Here is a 22,543-nt window from a genome sequence, read left to right on the forward strand (position 1 = left end):
TAAAAGAAAGAGGGATTTACACAACAAACTGACTACTTTCCTGACATCTTTAAAGAATAATGCCCTCAGTTCCTGGGCCAATACCTTGTGCAGGATTCCATGGCAATCAGTGACCAAGTTCAAAAAGCATCTTACTTTTTTTTTCTAAAAAATTCTGCTTATTCTGATTCTATTCCATGTTTGTTTCGTTATGGAAACATTTACAGCTGCTCATGCACTGTGAAACTGACAGTCGAAGAAGGTGCACCACGGTTACTCTGTGCTGCGTGGTACTTGCAGCATAAATGCTACCTTCCTATTTCAATCTGTCATCTCCCTCACTCTACAGACGACGACTGTGTCTATTGGCTAAAGCTTAGTGAGAGAGAGGGAGACAGCCAGGCAGGTGATTTTAAGTACTAGAAAGGAGGTGCTTATATTTATAATTGCCTTTCCTTTCATGTTTTGAATTTAGTACTTAAGCAACTTCCAGCCAAAGAAAGAAGTCTTACTGGTTAGAGCCCCATTTCATTGTTTAGTCTCTCTACCCAACTAGAGCTCCCAGCCTCGGGTCTAAGGAAGATAAGAGATAGCAGAGATACTAACCTAAGGAAGAGAAGGAGGAAAAGCAACGAGGCTAGGATACAAACACATGTTGAATCTTGCCACCCCAGTCATGAAAAGCAACTCGCTATAGCTTTACTGTTTTGTCTGTCTTGGCAGCGCAAGCCTCATTCAGCTTAGAGAAGACTCTGGCAGAAGCTGTACTTGATACTTCAAAGCAGCAACCAAAAGGGCTAGCTAGCATCAAGTTGGGGGAAGGGATGAGGAAACGGTGTAGGTTCCGGATAAGTATTATCATACAGGAGTACTTGTAGTATGCTATACTGGAGGGTCAAGTCAAGGGCCTGGGGGTCAATTTTACAGGCTCCGAGAACCATCACTGAATGAAGAAAGTTGCTTAATGGGTCACTATGTCAAATCTAATAATGTTGTTACCTTGGGAAAACAAAGTTGCATTAATGACATTTTTAAGTGTGTAGGAACAAAAAGATTAATGGAATAGTTTCTTCTACAGTTAACTAGGTATATTAATTTGGACCGAGCTACCCATTTGGTCATTCGCCTAACAAACACGTACTCAAGTGTGTACCATCTGCCAGGTTCTGCACTGATGCCAGGGAGAAAACAAGTTTGAAAACAGACATGATCTCAGCTTTTATGAAGTTTCATTCCGGGGGGTGGGGGAGGAATAGATAATAAAGTATCACAAACATGCAACTGAAAAATGGGACAGCATATATTATAAAGGAGATAGGAAAATACATAAGGGGAAACCTAAGCCTGGCTTAAAAGGTGGGGGGGTGTTTTCTAGGCAGAGGGAAAAGCCTGTGCAACAGGACCTGAGGCAGGAACAGGCTGGCACATCCCAGCGGGAATGAGTCCACAGGAGGCTCAATGGGAAAAGAAGATTCGGATTATCCAGAGCACTGTACACCTTAAGGAAGATTTTGCTCCTGACCTGAGAGCAATGGGAAATTCCTGAAGGGTTAAAGAGCCCTGGTCACAGATTTGTTTCAAAAACAATCATTCTAAATTGAGAATTCGAAAACCTCGCAAACTTGTATTCTGGGGCGCAGTTTCAAGTAAATGTGAAGATAAACTTAGAGTCACAAACACACCTCTGTGTACAGTAAACTCTTTTATGTGCAAATCACATATAAACATTTTTAAAGTCTAATAAAAGAACACAACTTATCATATGAACATGTGCAAGTGTTTACTTTGTCAGACTTGAACTTCATGAGCTTATTTCCATAGCAGCACAATAACGTCTGGCTTGTGCTGGTGAAGTCTGCGGCCCCCTAATGCAATGTCCCTTACACAGGAAGTCACTGGACCTCTCATCCACGCGGGTAGAACATATATTTTGGGGTGAATTTTTTAGCCAAGTGATCAAATTCCACGGACTCATCTGTACCCAGATGTGGGTAAAGACGGGATATGGGTTATGTCCACTTAATCAGAACAGCACTCCCCGATTTCCCAGAAACTTAAGCTCTAATTTTGACTAAAGCTGGTCCCCAATTGCCTTAATTAAAATGACAAAATGGTAACCACTTTTCAAATATTGACTCACATAAATTTTGGTTTAAAAACAACTAATAACACTTTGAGCTGTTCTGCAGAGATATAAAATTACTCAGTTACATCAGCATTTGAAAACGTGCTTATTAATGCTTGCCTTCCTTATATGCAGCTTTATCTCTGAGTTGTGAACTACTAAATTATCAATGTTTTAAAAGTTATAAATTGAGTTTGATTATTTCAATAAAGTCTGTGCCATGCAATCCATCAATAATCTTTTAAATCATTATCTCCCAAACTGATTTTTTAAAAATATATTTTATTGATTTTTTACAGAGAGGAAGGGAGAGGGATAGAGAGCTAGAAACATCGATGAGAGAGAAACATCGATCAGCCGCCTCCTGCACACCTCCCACTGGGAATGTGCCCGCAACCAAGGTACATGCCCTTGACCGGAATCGAACCCGGGACCCCTCAGTCCACAGGCTGACACTCTATCCACTGAGCCAAACCGGTTTGGCTGATTTTTTTTTTCTTAGTCTGATTTTTGGAAGGAAAAGGGAAATGCATGCTTATGGATGAAATTGCCATTGAATATAGTACTGGGTTCGGTAACTAAGTAACAGAACATTGTTGATCAGATTTCTAACCAATAGTTCACATGGACCCTTTGCAGAAGTCCATATGCAAATAAGACCCCTCCCCCCGTCTCCCCCCCCCCCCCCCCCCGCCATGGCCAATTTCCCTTTGTGGGAAAGAGATGTGGCCCTAACATACAGCAGGGCTCAGAGTTCCAAGGATGGATGGAGAACAGGTATTCGGTGAGGCGTAACTGTTAAAGAGCAAAGCCACGTTATCTATCTGTCTTCAGGGCACTTGATTCAGAAAATGAACATCATTTAATAACTACTTGAGAAAAAAGGAGAGAAGCAGATTCTGTGCTTAACTGAAGTGTAATCATTTCATTCCCCTGCATCACAAAGTCTGCAATAACTCCCCAAACCTGTAAAACACCTGAGCCGATCCGCACCAACTTACCCAGGTCTCTGTCCTCCCCGAGACCTCACACACCCTCACAGTCCACACTTACTGAAACCACAGCTCTGCACTGGGGCAGCCCAAGCGTCTCCCTATCCCAGGGCAGCCCTATCCTAGAGGTATCTCTTTATCGTCTCTCTTCCCATTATCATGATTCAAAGTAGAGGCCAAGTCCGATTTTTCTTTGTTCCCAAGCACTTAGCACCTATTAGGCCTTGTTGTTGGGCAATATGAACAGCTCAAAATCTACCTTATAGCACACAAGCCCTTCCTTGCTCAGTTATTCACTATAACTGAAGGCTCACCCAATTTTTAAAACGATTTGAAGAACATAAAAGTTTCCCGAAAATTCACCCCAAATGCAAAGTTCTTTCTCCTCCCTTCTCTGTTGCTGCCAGGATAATGTTTCTAAATCCTCTCTTCTTCCTGTGACCCTCCTGTTCCAGAACCCACTTTGGCTCACTGCCTCTCGTCTTTGCTCTCCGCCAAGCCCACTGCAGCTGTAACAGCAGCAGCTGGTGCTGCTCACTCTGTTCAGAGCCCTTTCCTGTACATCATGCCACTTGATCCTTCCCCGGAACCAGATGAGAGATGGAGAAACATCTTACACTGTTTCTACAGATAAACAAAGAAGAGTTAATTAACTCTGCCCGAAGCCAGACAGGTCATTAGTATGAGACAAGACGAAAACCTGTGTGCCCCACTCTCAGCTCAGGTCTCTCTACTACTGCACAGGGGCCCGTGGTCGCTCTCGCCCACTCATACTTACTGAGCCTCTCCTATGTGCCAGAGGCTGGATGGGGCTTCTGAGGGCACTGAAAGCTCAGTAAGACATGAGTCCTAGCCTGGACTGACTCATGTGTGACAACTGCCAGTGGAGAACTACACATTTTGTACTTGTGGGAGTTTCAAAACCAAAGAATAAAAGTCACACCCTTCTCAGAATTCTACAATGCCACACAAATAAATTCCCAATACTCCCTACTCCCCGCCACCCAGGATTGTTCTTTATAAATCACATCAGATCTTGGAGCAACGTTTGACTCTCATGCTTCCCTGAGTCCCCAAAGCATCCCCAACACAGGAGGACATGGCGTGATGGAACCCCATCACACATGGCACTAGGTTCTAAAACCAGTGGAGCAGGGGAAAACCAGCTATCAGGAATATATCCCTAAAGATCCCTTAACATACTAGCAAAAATTTTTTAGGCAGACATAGTCTTTCTTTCTGTCTCAATGAGTCCCACATAGGGCCAGTTTTGTAATTTGGATTTTTAGTTCAGGACCTGATGATGCAGTTCCCATGTGTGATGGGCAAAGGGGCTACGGAAAATCTGTATCTCTGAAGACCTAAGTCATGCCCAATGGGTCAAGATATCCACTTAGAACAGAGGTGGGGAACCTTTTTTCTGCCAAGGGCCATTTGGACGTTTATAACATCATCCGTGGGCCACACAAAATTATCAACTTAAAAATTAGCCTGCTGTATGTGGTCAAACATTTAATGAACTCACCCCTAATGCCTTGGCAGGGCCAGGCCAAATGATCTCCTGGGCTTTATACGGCCCATGGGTCAGATGTTCCCCACCCCTGCCCTGGAACAATGAGAAATGGGAGAGGGGGTTTTTATTTCCCAAACACTTTCATTTCACACACACTCCAGGGCATGTGCTCACTGGCCACAGTGGTGAGCTAAATCCTTCTGCTACTTAAATTACTTCTCTTGTTCTTTTTTCTTTAATTATTATTGCTATTATTATAATCTTTTTTTTTTTTTTTTTTTTTACCAAGCACACATAATTGAACATAAATTAAGTGGAACACAGGTATGTTTTGTCTCCACTGTAAATTTTTAGTCACTGGTACAGACCAAGTTTATAGGAGATCTGTTTGAATTATGCTAACTGCATGCGGCTGTTCCATAAATACTCCTTAATTCATACACTAATTAAGCACCGACTACATGCCATCCATCTACATTAAGTGCTGGGGAAAACAAGAGTGAGCCACAGAGGCCTCAAAGTATAGGAGGGGAGAAAATTACAAACACAATCAAGATAGACAAGGCAAGAGGGCAGAGGAAATGAGGAGATGGCCCCCACCCCCAGGTGCCCCACAGGACGCCCTTCCCCACCTTCAGGCCAGTTCAACTGTCACCTGCCAAGTGCGTCACTCCATGAGTCCCCACTTGAAACTGTCAACCCCCCTCCCACCACACACTCTCCCACCTCCCTTCTGCTTTATTTTTCTCCCTGGCACTTATCACCTTCTGGCCACATTTCTTATTTATTTTACTTCTTGTCTTTCTCTTTCCATGAGAGGGTCAGCTCCTGAGGGCAGAGATTTTTAGCTATTTTGTTCACTGTTGAATCTCAACCCTAAAACAAGTACCTAGCACATAGTAGGATTTGGTAAATATTCAAAAATGAGTCTTCCCGGACCACACTAACGGGCAACTGCCGGAGCTCTCAATCCCTTTGTCCTCTTTCCTTTTGCTTCTTAGTCTTTATGAAGAAACTCAAGTTTTCTTTTAAAGTTTGTTTACTTGTTTATTTTTTCTCAACCCTGACGAGAATGGAAGCATCCTAATAAGAGGGACTCAGTCTGCTTTGTTCGCTGCTGTGCCCCCAGCACTAGAACAGGGCCTGGCACTGTTTGTTTATTCCACAAATTTTAGTGGAATGAATGGTCATGATCATGGCTTATATTCATTGAGCATTGCCAGTGGGTTTACCCTTCTCTCTCTCCAAATCCTCACAACCCTAGGAGGTGGGCATTATTATTTTCATTTCAGAAATGGGGAAACACGGATAGATGGTAACTTGTCCACGGCCACAAACCAAGCAAAGGAAAGAGCCAGCAATTAATTCTGAGCCATCTGAGTTGCGCCTCGCATTTAATCACTGTTCTATGGACATGGCCGGAGCTGCACTGTAGAAGAACAGTGCCGTCATCCCTCCTGGCCAACCTCGGTAGTTTCCTCCTCATCTGCCCCGTTGTAACCACTCTCCTGCCTCCTCCAAGCCACTCTCCACATTAAAGCCAGAGTGACACTTCAAAAAGCGAATCTCATCACCTCAACTTGCTTGCAATTCTCCAATGACTTTCCATTGCTAGAGCACCCATTTTAGGGTCCCACCCATGAAAGTGATCATTTTTTATAACAACTTCTTGGGAAGGATGACAAATGTCATCTCTGGAAAAGTAAGTATTATGAAGAAAACAATGAACTTGGGAGAAATGCTCTACCTTTGAGATAAGAAATAATGAGAAAATGCTTATTTGATTATGATAAACTGGACTCTATCAGTAATTCCAAAAATATTTATGCAATTTCTGCTTAGAATCAGCCAGGCAGATGTGTCAAAATGGATATTCTTGGGCCACCCAAACCCATTAATTTAGAATCTCTAAGGATTCGGTCAGGAAATCTATGTTTTTAACAGGTACTCTAGGTACCTCTTGGACATTCACTCACCTAAACCTTTTCATCTCTAAGATAATAGGCAAGTATCTGCATGTTGAGCAATACCATATAAACCATCAATGTCAAGACTAAGGCTCAACTAGCTTTATTCAATGACCAATAGCTCCTCCCTTATTCAACAATAACACACACACACACACACACACACACACACACACACACACACACGTTATTGTTGAATTGTGCCTCATGGCAGCTCCTGTGTTGAGCCTCTGCCCTCTGGTGGTGTCAGTGTGCATCATAGCGACCAGTATGCTGTGTCCTTCCGACTGTCTGACTGGTCGCTATGACGACACTGACCACCAGGGGGCAGACGCTCAGCACAGGAGCTGCCTTGAGGCACAATGGCCAGTTACAAAAAAACAGCACCGTGGACCTGGTGCCCACAAACCAATACTCGGCTTCCCCCAAGTGGGACACAGGCCCGCCACCACCCCACAGTGACAGCCCACCAAATCACAGCCAATGCTGCCAAGACCCCATAGCCCAGCCCAGCCCAGAAATGGTGGCTGTGGGAGCTGGGTAATGACATCACACAGCAACGCCTGGCTTCCTCTCCCTAGCGACTAGCCTCCTTGGAGTTTCTTCAGCCCAGGAACACAACTTGCTTTATAGCCAAGTGCAAACATTTTACACTTTAACCAAATGTCTGTGCCTCATCTCATTTGATCCTCACAGAAGTCTTGGAGTAGGAAGATAGGAGACTTGGTGGAATCCTATTTTCATTAGCCAGAAAATGGAGATTTAGAAAGTTTAGAAACTTGACCCGATAGAAAAGAAGTAAGAAGTGGTGGACTTTGAAAATGACTTCCGGTTTTCTCACTGTGCAGAATATAGTCAAACACTGCTGCAGTTAAATATTTTACCCTTTGTTCTCCCTGCGCGATCTACAATAATTACCTGCTTCATGCTAATATTTACTGCTGTGTTGCTGACAATTACCTGAAAGAGAAGTTGGGGTGCTTCACTGGGCTGGAAAAAGTTTAGCTAAATCAGAAAAAGCAGGTCTAATTAAGCAAATGTATTCTATATATATGGTTAAGTTGATTCGCGCATTGCGCCATACACATAAAGCTCTCGCTGGCACCAACCGCGCGCTTGTGTTTCCATCTGTCATTGTCGATTGTGAATTTGGTCGACACTTCTATTATAGAGACAGGGCAAATAGCAATACTGAGGTATTTCTTCTAATTAATTTCCTTTCAATGTGCACAAAACCATGCACCGGGCCACTAGTGTTATATAAACCACAGATTCAAATAAGACCCAACCCAAGTCACAAGTTTCAAGTGCCCATTGCTTGAGCAGCTCACGCACATCAGAGGAAGCCAAATCTATCACATCCGTGAGCACAACTCACTTATGCCAGGTCAACAGTCTTACTACAAAATATGTTCATTCCAAATATCTCTTTTCCTAAAACATACCATCCTGCCATGGGTGGGAAATAACTGTGAGAGAAAAATAAACAAAAAACACAAATCATGTTTTGCTCTTAACTTCTGCCAGTTGACTTCTGAGCTAGTACTGTGTGGGATTCAAAGACAAGCAAGTCTGTTCAGGCCTTTTATATTCTGAAAAATCCCTAGAAATGTTAGAATGAGGTTTCTTAATGAGCAGATTCCATGCTCACCCAATGGCCAACCTAAGACAAATGCCAAGTTTCCCTGACATCAGGACTGGTCCTTAAATAAACTCATCCCTGGACACTTGGGGTGCCATCTGACCCAATATTAGCTTCTGGCTCCTGGAGAGGAAAAGCATTTTACCAGATACGGTCTTCTCTGCTCTTCTCTGTGTCAGCCCCTCGAGCTGGGAGGGGTCTTCACTGCACAGAGCAGCAGGAGTACAGAGCACTGACACCGGATCTCATGCTCAAGACTCCCAACTAATTTTTCCCTTTCTTTGATATGTTTAAAATTACTGAACTTGTGTAAATTACCTGGAAAAATGATTTCCTACACATATTGTTAAAAAAAAAAAAAAAACCTTGACAGAATAGAAGTCAAATAATCCTGAGAACTACTTTAAAAGGTGTGGGGTTTAACTGTGGTGCTACAGCAAGTTTCTAATCTGACTCATGTTATGTGGTTCAACAATTTTTTTTTTTTCAGAAATGGGTAAGTATTGACTTTTAGCTCTGATTACTTTCAAGTGCTTCTATATTAAAAAAGCGCGTGCGCGCGCAAACACACACACACACACACACACAAGTTCTACCCTACAAGAGACAAGGCAGAAAGTAACAGTGCTTTAGAAACAATGATTGTGTACTGCAATAGCCAAAGAAGCCTACAAGAAAAAAACAAAACATTTGTAGAAGAAAACAGGCAGAGAAGTGAAATTTTCAAGATATTTCATAGGTATAAAAACAATTTTTCAGCATCCATATTGAATTAGCAGCCCACCACATAAATTACTTTTCACAGATTCTATATGATCTGGGTAATAAAAAGGATCTATCACTATATAGATCAGTGGTTCTCAACCTTCTGGCCCTTTAAATACAGTCCCTCATGTTGTAACCCAACCATAAAATTATTTTCGTTGCTACTTCATAACTGTAATGTTGCTACTGTTATGAATCAAAATGTAAATATCTGATATGCAGGATGGTCTTACGCGACCCCTGTGAAAGGGTCGTTCGACTGCCTAAGGGGTCGCAACCCACAGGTTGAGAACAGCTGACATAGATGAATAAAGCAATCCTTGGTAAGATATACTGCAACAACTTGAGGGGAAAGAGAGATTATTCAAGTTCTAAAAAGACTGGAACTCAGTACTCACTAAAGTGAAACACAAACAAAATATGAAGATGACTTCAAATTCAGAAGGTTTCTAAATTTCCATATTTTATTTCAGTTTTCTCGTTACAAATTATAGCTACAACGTGCAAAATCACTAGGTTATTTATTCCCAATAGAACTTTCTAATTCCCTTACCAGTTCTTATGCTTTTAACTCTGTAGCCAGCCAAAGAGAAGACTTTTTCCCCGCCCACCCCCACCCCAAATTCTGAAACTCCACTGTGAATGCTCTCAGCCATGAAGCATGCACTGACCCCCCTCAGGGCTCTCTTGAACATGCTGACAGAATCTGCCAATACACAGGGACAAGGACAGAAGGGTGACGTGGCATTCCCTGAGATTTAAAAAGGCCCCTGTGGTCAAATGAGAATAGCTAAAGATGTTAAAGACACCAAAGCCAGTGCTACATTTAGACTCCAAAATTTTAAGCAATTGTGAAAGACAGAAAGCAGGTATTAATGCTAGCATAAAAATATTTCTTAAATTCAGTGTTTATTTGTCAAATATCAACTGCTTTTTCTTTCATTCCTTTCTGTTTCTGATCTTTGGAAAAAACCACATCAGTATCAAATGTCACTTAGTTCTTATTCAAACAGAGGAAAGCAGACACAGCGGCTGCACCAGTGACTTAGCTGACCTGGGCCCTAAGTAAAAACAAACCTCTATAAATCACCAGATGTAAGCAATTGGGTAGTGATCACTTTAATTAATTGAACAGCTTTCCTGAAATTTACTGTATAATTTCGACCCTCCCAACACCTTTCCCAGAAGCATCTAACAATGGTGTTATTTTCTTCGGTTGTTTAAAGGAGAAAAACATTTTAACTTCAGTGGATTAAATATATTTTTAAATTATTCAAGATTAAGATGGTAAACTACTTAATTTTAAAAATTAAATCATTCACATTCTAAATGCTGCCTTTAAATGCCCAAGTCAAAATTATTCCAAAATACCTTCAATGCATGAATATGTTATCTACCTTAAATGGACAGAAAAGCTAACACCATTTTAATTTTATTTGAAAACTTGTATTTGCAAAATAATGTGCAATGGTATTTCTAACTTCAATCACGTTAATTTATCTGGATAAAAGTTCCAATTTTGATTTGATGTTTCTGAACCTTGATTTCCACCACAGGCACCACACTTAAAAGAGGATACTCCAGTGCCTTATTAAAAACTCCCATTTCTCCGCACAAAACAACTCCAATCATTCTCCACCAGCAGCTAAGTAATACTACCTAACCCGCAGATCCCATGCCAACCATTAAGCAATACCAGAGGTAAAGTCTCAGTCAACAGAATATAATCAAATACATGTCTCTATGGGGTGCAGGCAGCTTCCCTGAATTTTGGAGGCCTGAGTTCAGCAATGAGTGAAGTGTAAAGTGTGTTGTTACAATGATACTTCAAATTTGGCAGAGGGAGAATGGGGCTGAAAAACAAGTCAACAGTTTTAAACACCTCATCACCCACTGAAGGGAGTATTCTTATTTTGCTTCTAAGGCAGTGGTTCTCAACCTTCTGGCCCTTTAAATACAGTTCCTCATGTTGTGACCCAACCATAAAATTATTTTCGTTGCTACTTCATAACTGTAATGTTGCTATTGTTACGAATCGTAATGTAAATATCTGATATGCAGGGTGGTCTTAGGCGACCCCTGTGAAAGGGTCGTTCGACCACCAAAGGGGTCGCGACCCACAGGTTGAGAACCGGTGTTCTAAGGTCTTTACTCCAGCTCATATCCAACTGCTACCCATAGTCCCTGCAGACATACATATGAAATCCTGCTAACATTCACTTACAAGGAGAGAAGTGTAATATTTGCTGAGACAGGTCCTAGATTTGGAATGGTCTCCAATTCATTGTTGTTCAGTTTCCTATAAATGCCCCCAAAAAAAGAAAAAAGAAAGAAAGCTGATTAGGTCATCTGTAATTCATAGAGACAAAACTCTGTAAAATTATTTAAAATTACTGTTAATTCAAGTTGGCAGTTTTAAATAATTTATTGCTATCCAAATGTTTTCACAGTTAAGTAATGTGATGGGTAGTATTTTATTCAAACGTCAAATAGAAGATAACTACGACTCACACTTCTCGAAGGCTTTGAAGGTGGCTCGTGGAACTTGCCTTGATGACAGACAATCTGTTGTGACTTAAGTCCCTATGAGAAAACAAAAATAAAATGATAAGTCGTTTACAAAATCACTAATAGCACTTAATGATGTACAAGACAGAATGGACCTGTGAAATATCTCTATCAACACTGGTGATGACATAAGACATAATTGGCCCATCCTGACCATAAACTAGATGGTAACCAAAATGCCAAACTCCAAAAACACAAACTCTGAGGACAGAATTAGTTTAGGAGGCTGGCAGATTCCAATGCTTTAAGCCCACAAGTGTTTTAGGAGATGTTTTTTGGCACAGGGTGAACAGACCTTTTGTGAGCTGGCTGTTTTGCTTCACCTTCCCCATCCCCTACCATCTCCTCACTTCCACCGTGATATGATGAAGTCATGGCTTAAGAAAAGTGGCTAATAAGGCAGGTTGCTGAATTTAAAACCTCTAAAGAAATCTTTTTATTTTATCATAAATTTAAACACCAAGTGTCTTATTATAGTCAAACAAAGTAGAAATTGCTTTTCACACATTTATTTCTCTGGGCTAAGGCAACAAATTATTTAAGGTATCATTTTGTGTTGTGTGTGTGTGTGTGTTTGCATGCGTGCACACTCGAGTGCTGAGGGTAGAGAACAACCTAAACCCTATGCTCTCCTGAATTCCCCAAATCTCAGTATCTGGTAATATACTGTGTAATTTAAACCACATTAGCCACCTAACAAAGTTAAGCAGAATGTACAGAAGGCTGTGGTCACATTTCTTTTCAATCATTAAAATAACTCTGCTTTCTTACGCAAAGATTCAGTCTAACTTGACCTAACAATTTCCATTGGACATTATTCTTTTTTAAAAGAAGCAACACAAAACTTCTACTTACACAATACTCTAGGCTAGGAAGTCATCACAGCATTTAAGATTCAAGCTGTGATTTTTTAAACCTGCCAAATATTTGGTTATCTTCCCTATATTTGCCAACATATTGAATACGTGCCCTCAAAATGGTGCGATGAAAATAAAATGGCTGAGCAGCCATTGAAAACCAGGCTAACAATAATATGGTTTAAAGCTCTCCCGCTGAAAAAGGTTAACCAACCCTTACTAAATTAATTCTTTCAGTGTTTAAAGAGAAGGATTTTTAAATAACCAAAGTTTCAAATAACCAAATTTGATTGGAGAAAAAGCATGAACCATTTGTTATATGCTCAAGTATGCACCCCCCAAAAAAAGAAAAAGGCAGAGAAACACAGTGTTCCTCAGTGCCCATCCATTAGTTAACAATTAGAAATCAGAGAGCCTTTCCAGCCTTTGAATTTTTGTTTTGAGAATAAACCTGGATTTCTCCATTTCACACACACACAAAAATCTGCAAAGGTTTTTTTTATTTGAAACATGTTTGCCTAAAGACCTACCAGACAGTAACAGACATGAGCAGATTTGTTCTGGTAGAGTTATAACATGAAAAAAAAAATCTGGCACAGTCTTTCAACTATAAAAATCCTGCAATTACAACCACTGCTGTGCATGCTCACCACGCTGGAGCCAGACACTTTCCCTCACAGACCCAGCTCAGGTCCATCTGGAGTTCATCAAGGAAACCGTGAGCCCAGCAGCTCACGTTAGGATTCAAACAAAACCTGTGTGCTTTTAGCACCACAGACAGTCACAGATGTCCCACAGGGTTCAGAAAACAACCAAGGAAAAGAGTCCTTCACCTGGGAGGTAGCCTGAATCAACAGAAAGTCTCACTTGGACCCACTTAACTAAACACTGAACCGGCATACAACTGCCTCCCCTATTGTTTCAAGGTGTTTTTTTTTAAAAAGGAGGGACCAATCTGGCATTTACATTTAACACAGGTGATTTTCCTTTTAATTAGAAAAACTAAAACCATACTCTTCACTTCAGTTTAAGGATTATTCCACAAGGCAATCCTGTGAGGAAAGAGATGGAGTGCCTAGCATTTTTCCCAACCAGTAATGGGATGAGAGCTCCAACAAAAGGCCTTTAAATGGAGAAACTGCCCCCAGAGAACAGTTGCACATGCTGGGGGGACCGCTCACTTCTGATGCAGAAGCAAGAGCTGGTAACCTTAACTATTTCAGTTATTGCAACACTTCCACTCCTGAATTCTGTGTACTACTATTAAAACCACATTCTATGTGGGAGAAAAAAAGACACTCCTTAAGTGACTTTTACTGCTAAATACTTAAAGCCATGAAACTTTTAATGCACCTAAATTTAGACTTAATTCAGTTTATGTTTCAGAAATGCTTATTTTCCAGATAAAGGATGTCACATTTTCCTAAATCTTCCTTATATTGTTTTTATAGCTAGACCATTACAAATTCCAGTTGTACAATGTCCATGTTTTGTTAAAACTCGTAAGAACATTCAGTAAGGAAGGCAGATTCATTTTAGACCCCCATTAGTGAGCATCTTCACCAAGAAACTTTTTTTTTTTAAGAAAAAGAAACCATTTCTATTATACTTAGGGACATATCTTTTTTAAATGTTTAACAATTTTTTTGAATTTTTTTTAAATTTATATTTCAATTATCATTTACATTCAAGATTATTTTTTGTTGGTTTCAGGTGTACAGCTACACATCGTGGTTAGACAACCATATACTTTACAAAGTGTTACCAAGAAACCTTAAAAAAATACACAAAAAAACTTTTGGTAGTGAGGTTAATAAAAGGAAGAGGTGGTCAGGCAGGGAGGTGTTAACTATTTACCCAGAACTCAGCTGGCCAAATACTTGAAAATCAAACTCTACTTGGTAGAGACAATCTTCCTGAATATTAGCAAGCGCATAGATATATACGAAAATAACTAATTTACAACAATTGGTTCCAGCTATCATTTTCTTCCTTTCAGCATTTGGAAATCTAACTTCCAAGTCAAATTTTAAAATGCAAATCCAGCACAGCTTCTTAATCAATCCCACTGGGGCCTGCAGAGCTGCTAATTCAGCAGAAATCTGGAAGGCTGAAAAACAAAAAGCCAGGCTGTAGCTGTTTTAAGACACTGATCCAGAGTGACTCATAAATCAGCCTGCTATGTTCAAGTTTTAGTCTGGAAAATACAGAAAAACAGCTGCGAAAACCATAAGGACTATTACCCCCACCCCAGCCCTAATTCTGATACCAACCAAAGGATTTATAACAGGCGGACACTAAGGAAATCCCACCAGCAGAAAGAAGTCCCTTTCGGGACTCTTTTCCCCTGAGCCCTACTAACTCAAACATCTCTACGTGTACAATAAATAATTTTGAAATTCCAGCGAAATTTTAATAATACTTGAAGCTCTCAATGGCAATTGAGCAACTTTCCCCTTTGGCTAAGGAACACGTTTCTAACAAGTGCTCTTCTTTAGGTTCAGGACTCTGTAAGCACAACTCTAGATGTAAACTTAAGAATGCCTTTTAAGGCAGTTAGTTGTAAGCAACCTTCAAATAGTTACTGTTTTAAGAGCCACTTCCACTAAAATATTAGAAGTTATTTTTTGAAAGAACTAACGGCAGCATTATTATGTTACAGCTCAAACTATTCAACTTTTCACACATGAGGTTCCTATGGCAATAAATTACAACAGAATAACGTGAAAAAATAAATAATTATAATAGACTGATTTTTTTAAAACTTGCTAATTCGACAAAAAAAAAAAAAAAGGAGGACACTAAACTTTTTCTGAAGAGTGCTCCCATAAGCTAGTCCTGAGGCCAACTTTCATTACTTTAATATCTAAGGAAAGGAAGTTAAGATACAGAAGAACAATATGCATTTTTCTATTTATATCTAAACTCTGAAACAATCTACTTAAAAGCCTTTCTCATTATGTAAAATTTAAGAAGCAGGTTTCTTATGCCTCCTGTTACAAACACCAAGTAACAGAGAAGTTAAAGCTCCATTTCTTGGGTTTTTCCTCTCCTTTCAAAGGTGGAGAGAGGAGACCTGCAGAGCTTTAAGCACAAACAAAAGGAACATTTACAATAAAGAATTTAGACCACATGGTTCGGTGACAACTACAAAGTTGGTTAAAAGTCACAAAAGTACAAGAATGACAGAGCTGTCCAATGAATGATCACAGCGGGGCTTCTGACAACAGACCTAGCGCTTATTTATACAAGTGGAACTTATTTTCACATACATTTAAGGAATGTGGACTTGTATTGAGACAATTTACTGCTGGCGGAAATGTAATTAAAGATTGTGCTAACCAAATAAACTGTAATTTGTTTTTAGTGTGCCACCAAATTATCTGCAAAACAAAATCCTAATTAGGTCAGCTACTTTTAAGATAATGTTTAAATAGGTACCAAGCCCCTTTTGGTTTAACTCAACTGCTAATCAAGAGCAATACAGTTATCTTTTAAAAGACATCCAAATTCACAAAAATATAATATTGCAGGGTATGAGGCCTCTTGATATTGAGAAACTATTGAATATAAATTAGATTTGTGAAATATCCAAGCCTTTCCAAACACAGCCCAGGAAGCACTACTATATTCATTTTCTTTTTCTCATCCCTCTGTTTTTCATAGGTGTTCACCTCCAGTCAGTTCCATATGTTGTCAATAGAGCCATTCACATTTCATGAATAAGGCAGCATGACCTCCACAAGAGGCAATTGAGCAGAATTAGCCACAACTAATTGAAAGTCTTCCTGCTTTGGGTTAAAGCCTTTATCTCCATCTTCAATTGTAATAAAAACTACTAAATAAGACATCCCGTGATAAGAGATTAAATATCAATCTAAAACTCTCCAGTTCTACTTTTTTATTAAACCAAGGTTTGCTAACACACAAAGAATATTATTTTGATGGCCAACAATTCTACAATTCAAAAATAAATATTCTGATTGGCACAATGATTTAAAAACAATTTCCTTCTACCATTATGATGATGATGATGATGATGATGATGATGATGATGATGATATTAGGATAGTCTACTAGAATTGTTTAGGAACTTAGAATTTCCATTGCAATTCTGCTAGGCCCAAATCTATTAAGTGTAGACTGTACTTTTACTTCTTTTAAACAGTAACTTTTTTATTTTTAAAGCACAAGTTTTGACTGTTTACATGTTACAGGAGTCCTCCCATTTCAACAAAACTAAGGTTGGGAGAGAATAAAGACATGACATTTGGAAAGAATCAGCCTTTCCAACTAAACTACATTTTTTTCCTTGTTCTTGCACGCAGTTGGCAGTGATTTCAGGTTTTCAGACTTCACAGCTAGCATCCAAAAACTTGCATAATAGCACTCAGCACTCTCTCCTAAACCGTCTGGGCGTGCTGAGCAGCTACAGAAATCACGCCCTTGGTTCTCAAAACCAGCTCCTTCCCTTCCAGATCTACTGATCGGCCTTGCCAACTTCCCACCAGAATGAAGATGCTACGATCTGGTCTAGGAGGGGGGTTTATGGAGCACCGGAGAACGAACAACAAAAGAATGCCCATCTACCACAGCTTGGACAGTGCCCCAACTCTAGAGAGAGGACTTCCGACATGAAAGGAGCGCATTCAATACTGGTGGGGTACAGGGAAAGGGCCTGACACAGTTAGAAACTATAGTTGAACCCCAGGATCTTACACTCACACAGGGGGAACTGAGAACTCCGATAGTCCGCAGGTGGCCACCTCTCCCGGCCAGGCAGGGGCGCGCATTGGAACCCCCTGGGGAAGCTCCAGGCGCAGGAAGTTGACTCTTTCCCCAGAGTTGTCAGTGGCTCCCTCCCCTCGCCCAAGTGAGGCTAGATGGGTGCGCCTAGGAGCCCCCTCCTCCCCCCTACCCCCCCACCTCCCACTCAGCGCAGCCCGCAAGGCGCAGGGGAAGGGAGACCACCGAGTCCCCGGTGGCTCCTTTCCATCCGCACCCAGCGCCCTCGAGGCCTGGGCCAAGCGCAGCTGCCCGGGAGAACGCTGCAGCGCGCCAAGTGCCCAGGCCCGTGGCTGGCTTCCCTCCCCCGCCTTCGGGAAGAATACTTACAGCCGAGCGACCCAGGGCGGGAGCGGCTCGGGAAGGTGCGCCAGCCGCAGGCGGCTGCAGTCCAGCAGGTCTCCGAGGCAGCGGCAGGGAGCGGGGCACCGGCGCTCGGCGGCGACCCCCCGGCTGATGCCCGCGGCCGGGCCCGCGCGTCCCAACAGCGCGCACAGCAGCAGCCCCAGCGCCGCCGCGGGCGCCCGGAGCTTCGGCGCGCCCATCGCGGTCCCGCGGCCTCTCGCCCGGCCCTGCGCTCCGCAGCCGGCGCGCGTTCGGAGCCCCGCACCAACTTCCAGCCGAGGGTGATGCCCGCGCCCCGGACCGCGTGTGCGCGCCCTCCCCTCGCGCTCCCAGGTGAACTCCTTTCCTTCACTCTCCACGGCGAAGCCTTTTCCTGCACCGGAGCAGCGTGAGGGAAACCGAAAAGAAGGGCGCCCTGCGGCAGAGGGGCCGGACGAGCAGCGTAGGCGCGCCGGAGCCCCTTTCCCCCGCAGAAGAAACTTTTCGGCCGCCTCCCCGCCGCGGAGCGCCCAGTCCCGGCTCGGCGGACTCGGGGGCGGGGCGAGCAGCGGCCGGCGCGCGCCCATTGGCCGGCCAGGCCCCTGGCCACGTGACAATAACAGGGCTCCAAGCCCTGGGCGGGAGCGCAGGAGAAAGTGGAGCTGAAGTTGTAGGAAATTCGGGGTTACATTTTCCAGCCTCTCGGGCCAGAAGTTCCACTACATCCTGGGAAGCATATATCAAATGGCGTTGGAGAGTAAAAGGTAGTGAGCAAACAAAGTATATAATGTTAGGGCAGCTCGCGGAGTTGGAGGTATTGCAGGGAACATCAGGGGAGTCAAGTTAGCTCTGTCACCAGAAAACTTTTCAATTCCAAGTGTTAAAAAGGTATAAATTCCCCTACTATCCACAGATAAACAATGGTTTCAATGAAAGCGCAATTTTCTTTAACAGTAATGCTGGTCGGGTTTTTCCATATATTGGCTCCAAAAAAATAAAAAAAAAAACAATAAAATGTAAAAGTCGTGGTATTGGAAATGGTATATTGAGTTACAAATAGCCAGCTGGATAGACCTGGGAGGAAATTATGGGAAATGGCCTTCTAATAAACCGCGATGGCAATCATAGATTGCATGCAATAGGTGGAAATAATAAAAGTAGTCACAGTAATATTTCAGAGCAAAATGAAAACTAAGTGGGAAGAATTAATCTATGTACCATGGTCCACCTGGGCTTTGAGTGATGACAAATCCCTATTGAGAATGCTACCAGGCCAGAAGTACTTGCCTGCCTCCTCAGTCGGGTGGATTCAGCACACAGGACTTGCCAGGGAAGTCTGTGCCTTGACTTACTCTTGCAGGTGACTGGGGCCACCTCAGAGATCATCTGGGAACGCCCTCCTCTGGAGGATGAAATAGAGCCAGAGAAGGTAACTAACCTGCTTGTGGCAAAAACTGGAAGCTGATTTTAAACTTCCACTTCTGCAATCAGCGTTGCTTGGGTGTTTTCTGCCAAAGCATTCCTCGGGGCCACTTAAACTTTTCATTATTGAGAAGTGGAGATAGTTTGTAGAGTTGAGACCTTAACTCCAACTCTAACGCCCATTGATTTCCACTGTAGCAAATGACCCGTATAAGCACCTCCATTCATGAGGGAGAGCAGTGACTCGCTTTGAAGTTGAGGCAACCTACTTCACATACATATCCCATCCTCTTCTTTCCAGCTGCCATTAGCATCAACTCCACCATCTTTTTTGATGATTTAGAAAATATTGATAATGACAGCACCTTGGTTTTCAAGTGAACATTTTGCCTACTTGGGAGTGGTCCAGACACGCCACAGTCAATTTACGGATTTCCCATCTCTGTCTCCCTCATTTATTACATATGGAGAAAATTGGGCTTGGTGCATTGGAGTTTTTAAATATATATTTTATTGATTTTTTACAGAGAGGAAGGGAGAGGGATAGAGAGTTAGAAACATCGATGAGAGAGAAACATCGATCAGCTGCCTCCTGCACACCTCCCACTGGGATGTACCTGCAACCAAGGTACATGCCCTTGATCAGAATCGAATCTGGGACCTTTCAGCCTGCAGGCCGATGCTCTATCCACTGAGCCAAACTGGTCAGGGCAGGAGTTTTTAAAAAGGAAAAAAAATATGCCATTATATAAGTGCCATTATGTATAAGCGTGGTGGCATGAATATGGTGGCTTGCTGATTGACACATCACCCACCTGACAGAGATAGTCAGAAATAGACAGTTTACCACTTTGGGGAGGCTTGTCTCATTTCCATTCCGCAATCTATACTCTCCTTATATTACTTCACCTTTTGTGAGTTCTATTTACACCCACATGCTGATATTTCCCATATCCATATTCGAGCCCAGATATTTCTCCTAAACTCTAGATTCATATATTCAATCATCTGTAGGTCATCTCAAATTGACGTCCATATGTAACATGTCTGGAATTAAATTTCACAGCCCCTGAGCCTACTGCTTTTACTATCTCAAGGAGAGACACCTCCCTCCAGTCAGATGGAGATCCAGACGCCTGATTCACTCTTAACACTTCCGCATTCTCAGCACCACCTGTACATTGAATTAATTAGCAAGTCCTGATGACGCTAGCAACTAAATATATCTCTTCTCTATCGCCATAGACATTGTATACACTCAGACCACCATCAGCTCTTGCTTGTATTACTGCCATAGCCTCTTTCCTGGCTGACATTCCAGGACTTTCTCCACAGTGCAGTCAAATGATGTCCCAAAAGCTCAAATCTGAGCCTTGACTCAATTACCTGGTTCCTTTCACAGGCTACCGTTGTCCTCAGTGTGTGTGTTTGGCTTCTACTGATCTCTCAAACTCTTTTTATTTAATCCTCTCCCTTTTATTCTAGGAACAACTTACAACTCTCTTTCCATGACATGCTCTTTGCCTTTGGTCTTTCTTCACATGCTGGTCCCTCTGTGCAGATCACTCTCTGCCCTTCTTCTGCCTGGTTGACTTGTCCTGCTAGTAAGCATCCCTCTTTGGGAGGAGGCTCCCCTGATATTGTAGGTATTTCTCCTATGCACCCCAGCACATACTGGAACAGTATTCACTGGAATGTCAGTGGCCATTTTCACTTGACTACTTCCTAGGTAATGCTTAGAATTGCCACATCACCATGTATCCTGTATGTCCGTTAAGGGTTTCACCTGATATATGACAAGTTATTTAAATTTTCCTGCTCTGGCTGGTTTGGCTCAATGGATAGAGTGTTAGCCCATGGACTGGAGGGTCCTAGGTTTGATTCTGGTCAAGATGTGGGAGGCAACCAGTTAAGGTGGATGTGTCTCTCTCACATTGATGTTTCTTTATCTTTCCCCCTTGTTTCCACTCTCTCTAAAAATCAATGGATACCATCAACAAATCAACAAATGACAAGTGCTGGTGAGGATGTGTAGAAAAGGGAACCCTAGTACACTGCTGGTCAGAATGCAGACTGGAGCAGTCACTATGGAAAACAGTATGGGGTTTCTTCAAAAAATTAAATATGGAACTGCCCATATTTAATTTGACCCAGTGATCCCACTTCTAGGAATATATCCTAAGAAACCCAAAACACCAATCAGAAAGAATATATGGCCCGCTATGTTCATAGCAGCACAATTTACAATAGGTAAGATCTGGAAATAGCCCAAGTGCCCATCAATAGATAAGTGGATAAAAAATTGGTGGTACATTTATACCATGGAATACCATGAAGCACTAAAAAAGAAGATTCTCTGACCCTTTGAGACAGCATGGAGGGTCTTGGAGAGTATCATGCTAAGTGAAATAAGTCAGTCAGAGAAAGACAAGTATCACATGATCTCACTCATATGTGGAATCTAATGAATAAAATAAACTGATCAACGGATTAGATCCGGAGACATGGTGGCATGGAACAGAGTGCAGAATCTCAGAGGGGAGGTGGGGGAAGGCCAGAGGGGGTCGATGTGGGAGGGGGGGGAAAGGGGAACATATGTAATACTTTCAACAATAAAGATTTGAATAAATAAATAAATATCAATGGAAAAACATCTTTGGGGGTAGAATTGATGTTTATTGATGAGCAAGCCTATGCTTTTTACCTTAGACTTGGAAATTTAAATAAAAATTTCTAGCCATCCAGAATAAATAATAAATAAATAAATAAATAAATAAATAAATAAATAAATAAATAAATATTCAGTACCTCAGTTTCTCCTTTTGTAAGTTGGGAATGCAATAAAAACTTTATCTGATTCCCATTTATCAGTTCAGTGGATTAGCTGTCACTGTTCTCTCTGTATGATTTATTGACCTATGCCTAGGACCAGCTGAAATCTGGAGGCTCCCAAGCCCTTCCCTAGTACACTATTTACATGTTTGCTCCTACCTGTTGCCCCATACTAGTTCCAGACTTGTTTATATCTACCATTACACAATTAAATGATTGTGTAAACCAAATAAATACAAGTGCAACCAGAAAGTGACTTTGTTTCTATGATAATGAATTGGGAGGTTGGGAAAGATTCTTTAAAGGCAATCATTAAAACACAATGCTGTGAAATTAGATATGGGCAAGACAGTTGTAAACACTGGGAGAGATTGTAAATCTAGAAGATTGCTTTGCAAGCATCTTTAAATGCTTGTTTTACTTTAAAGTAATCAGGATTGGGAATCAATCAGCTGAGGATGTTTTATGGGTGTGGTTCATGCTCACTGAAAACTTTACTTGGTCATTGAGAGAGCTAACTAGGATGGCATGGAAAGGGTGTATGTAGCACACATTACATATGGCTGTTCTCCACCTCAGGATGTCCGCAGCCATGCAGTCAGTAGAAATAGAAACTTGTTCCATGTGGGAACTTTAAATCAATGTAATATTTTTACCGACGTCTCAACTCCTTGTGAACCACTGGACAGAACTCCCACTAGGTATCTACCTAAGCAGGTGAGGACTGAAGGTCCTTGAGTTCCTTCACAGACCTGTGCAGTTTCTTTCGAAG

The 22,543-nt window shown here is 41.8% G+C and overlaps 1 protein-coding gene across 4 annotated transcripts in view; it reads right to left on the reverse strand.

Moving 5' to 3' along the window:
* LRIG3 (leucine rich repeats and immunoglobulin like domains 3) overlaps positions 1 to 18,084 on the reverse strand; it is a 49,322-nt gene extending 31,238 nt beyond the window's left edge. For 2 of the 4 annotated variants that reach the window (XM_059683438.1, XM_059683437.1), the window contains exons 1-3: positions 17,524 to 18,084; positions 11,495 to 11,566; positions 11,208 to 11,282 (exon numbers count right to left, since the gene is read on the reverse strand). In XM_059683438.1, coding sequence (XP_059539421.1) covers positions 11,208 to 11,282; positions 11,495 to 11,566; positions 17,524 to 17,738 — 362 coding nt within the window. In that variant the 5' untranslated portion in view covers positions 17,739 to 18,084. The remainder of the gene's footprint in view (positions 1 to 11,207; positions 11,283 to 11,494; positions 11,567 to 17,523) is intronic. The other 2 variants (XM_059683436.1, XM_059683435.1) reach the window with 1 other exon arrangement.
* Between the last annotated feature and the right edge of the window lie 4,459 nt (positions 18,085 to 22,543).

Source organism: Myotis daubentonii, chromosome 2 (genome assembly GCF_963259705.1).
Source record: "Myotis daubentonii chromosome 2, mMyoDau2.1, whole genome shotgun sequence".
In the NCBI taxonomy this organism is placed as follows: domain Eukaryota; kingdom Metazoa; phylum Chordata; class Mammalia; order Chiroptera; family Vespertilionidae; genus Myotis; species Myotis daubentonii.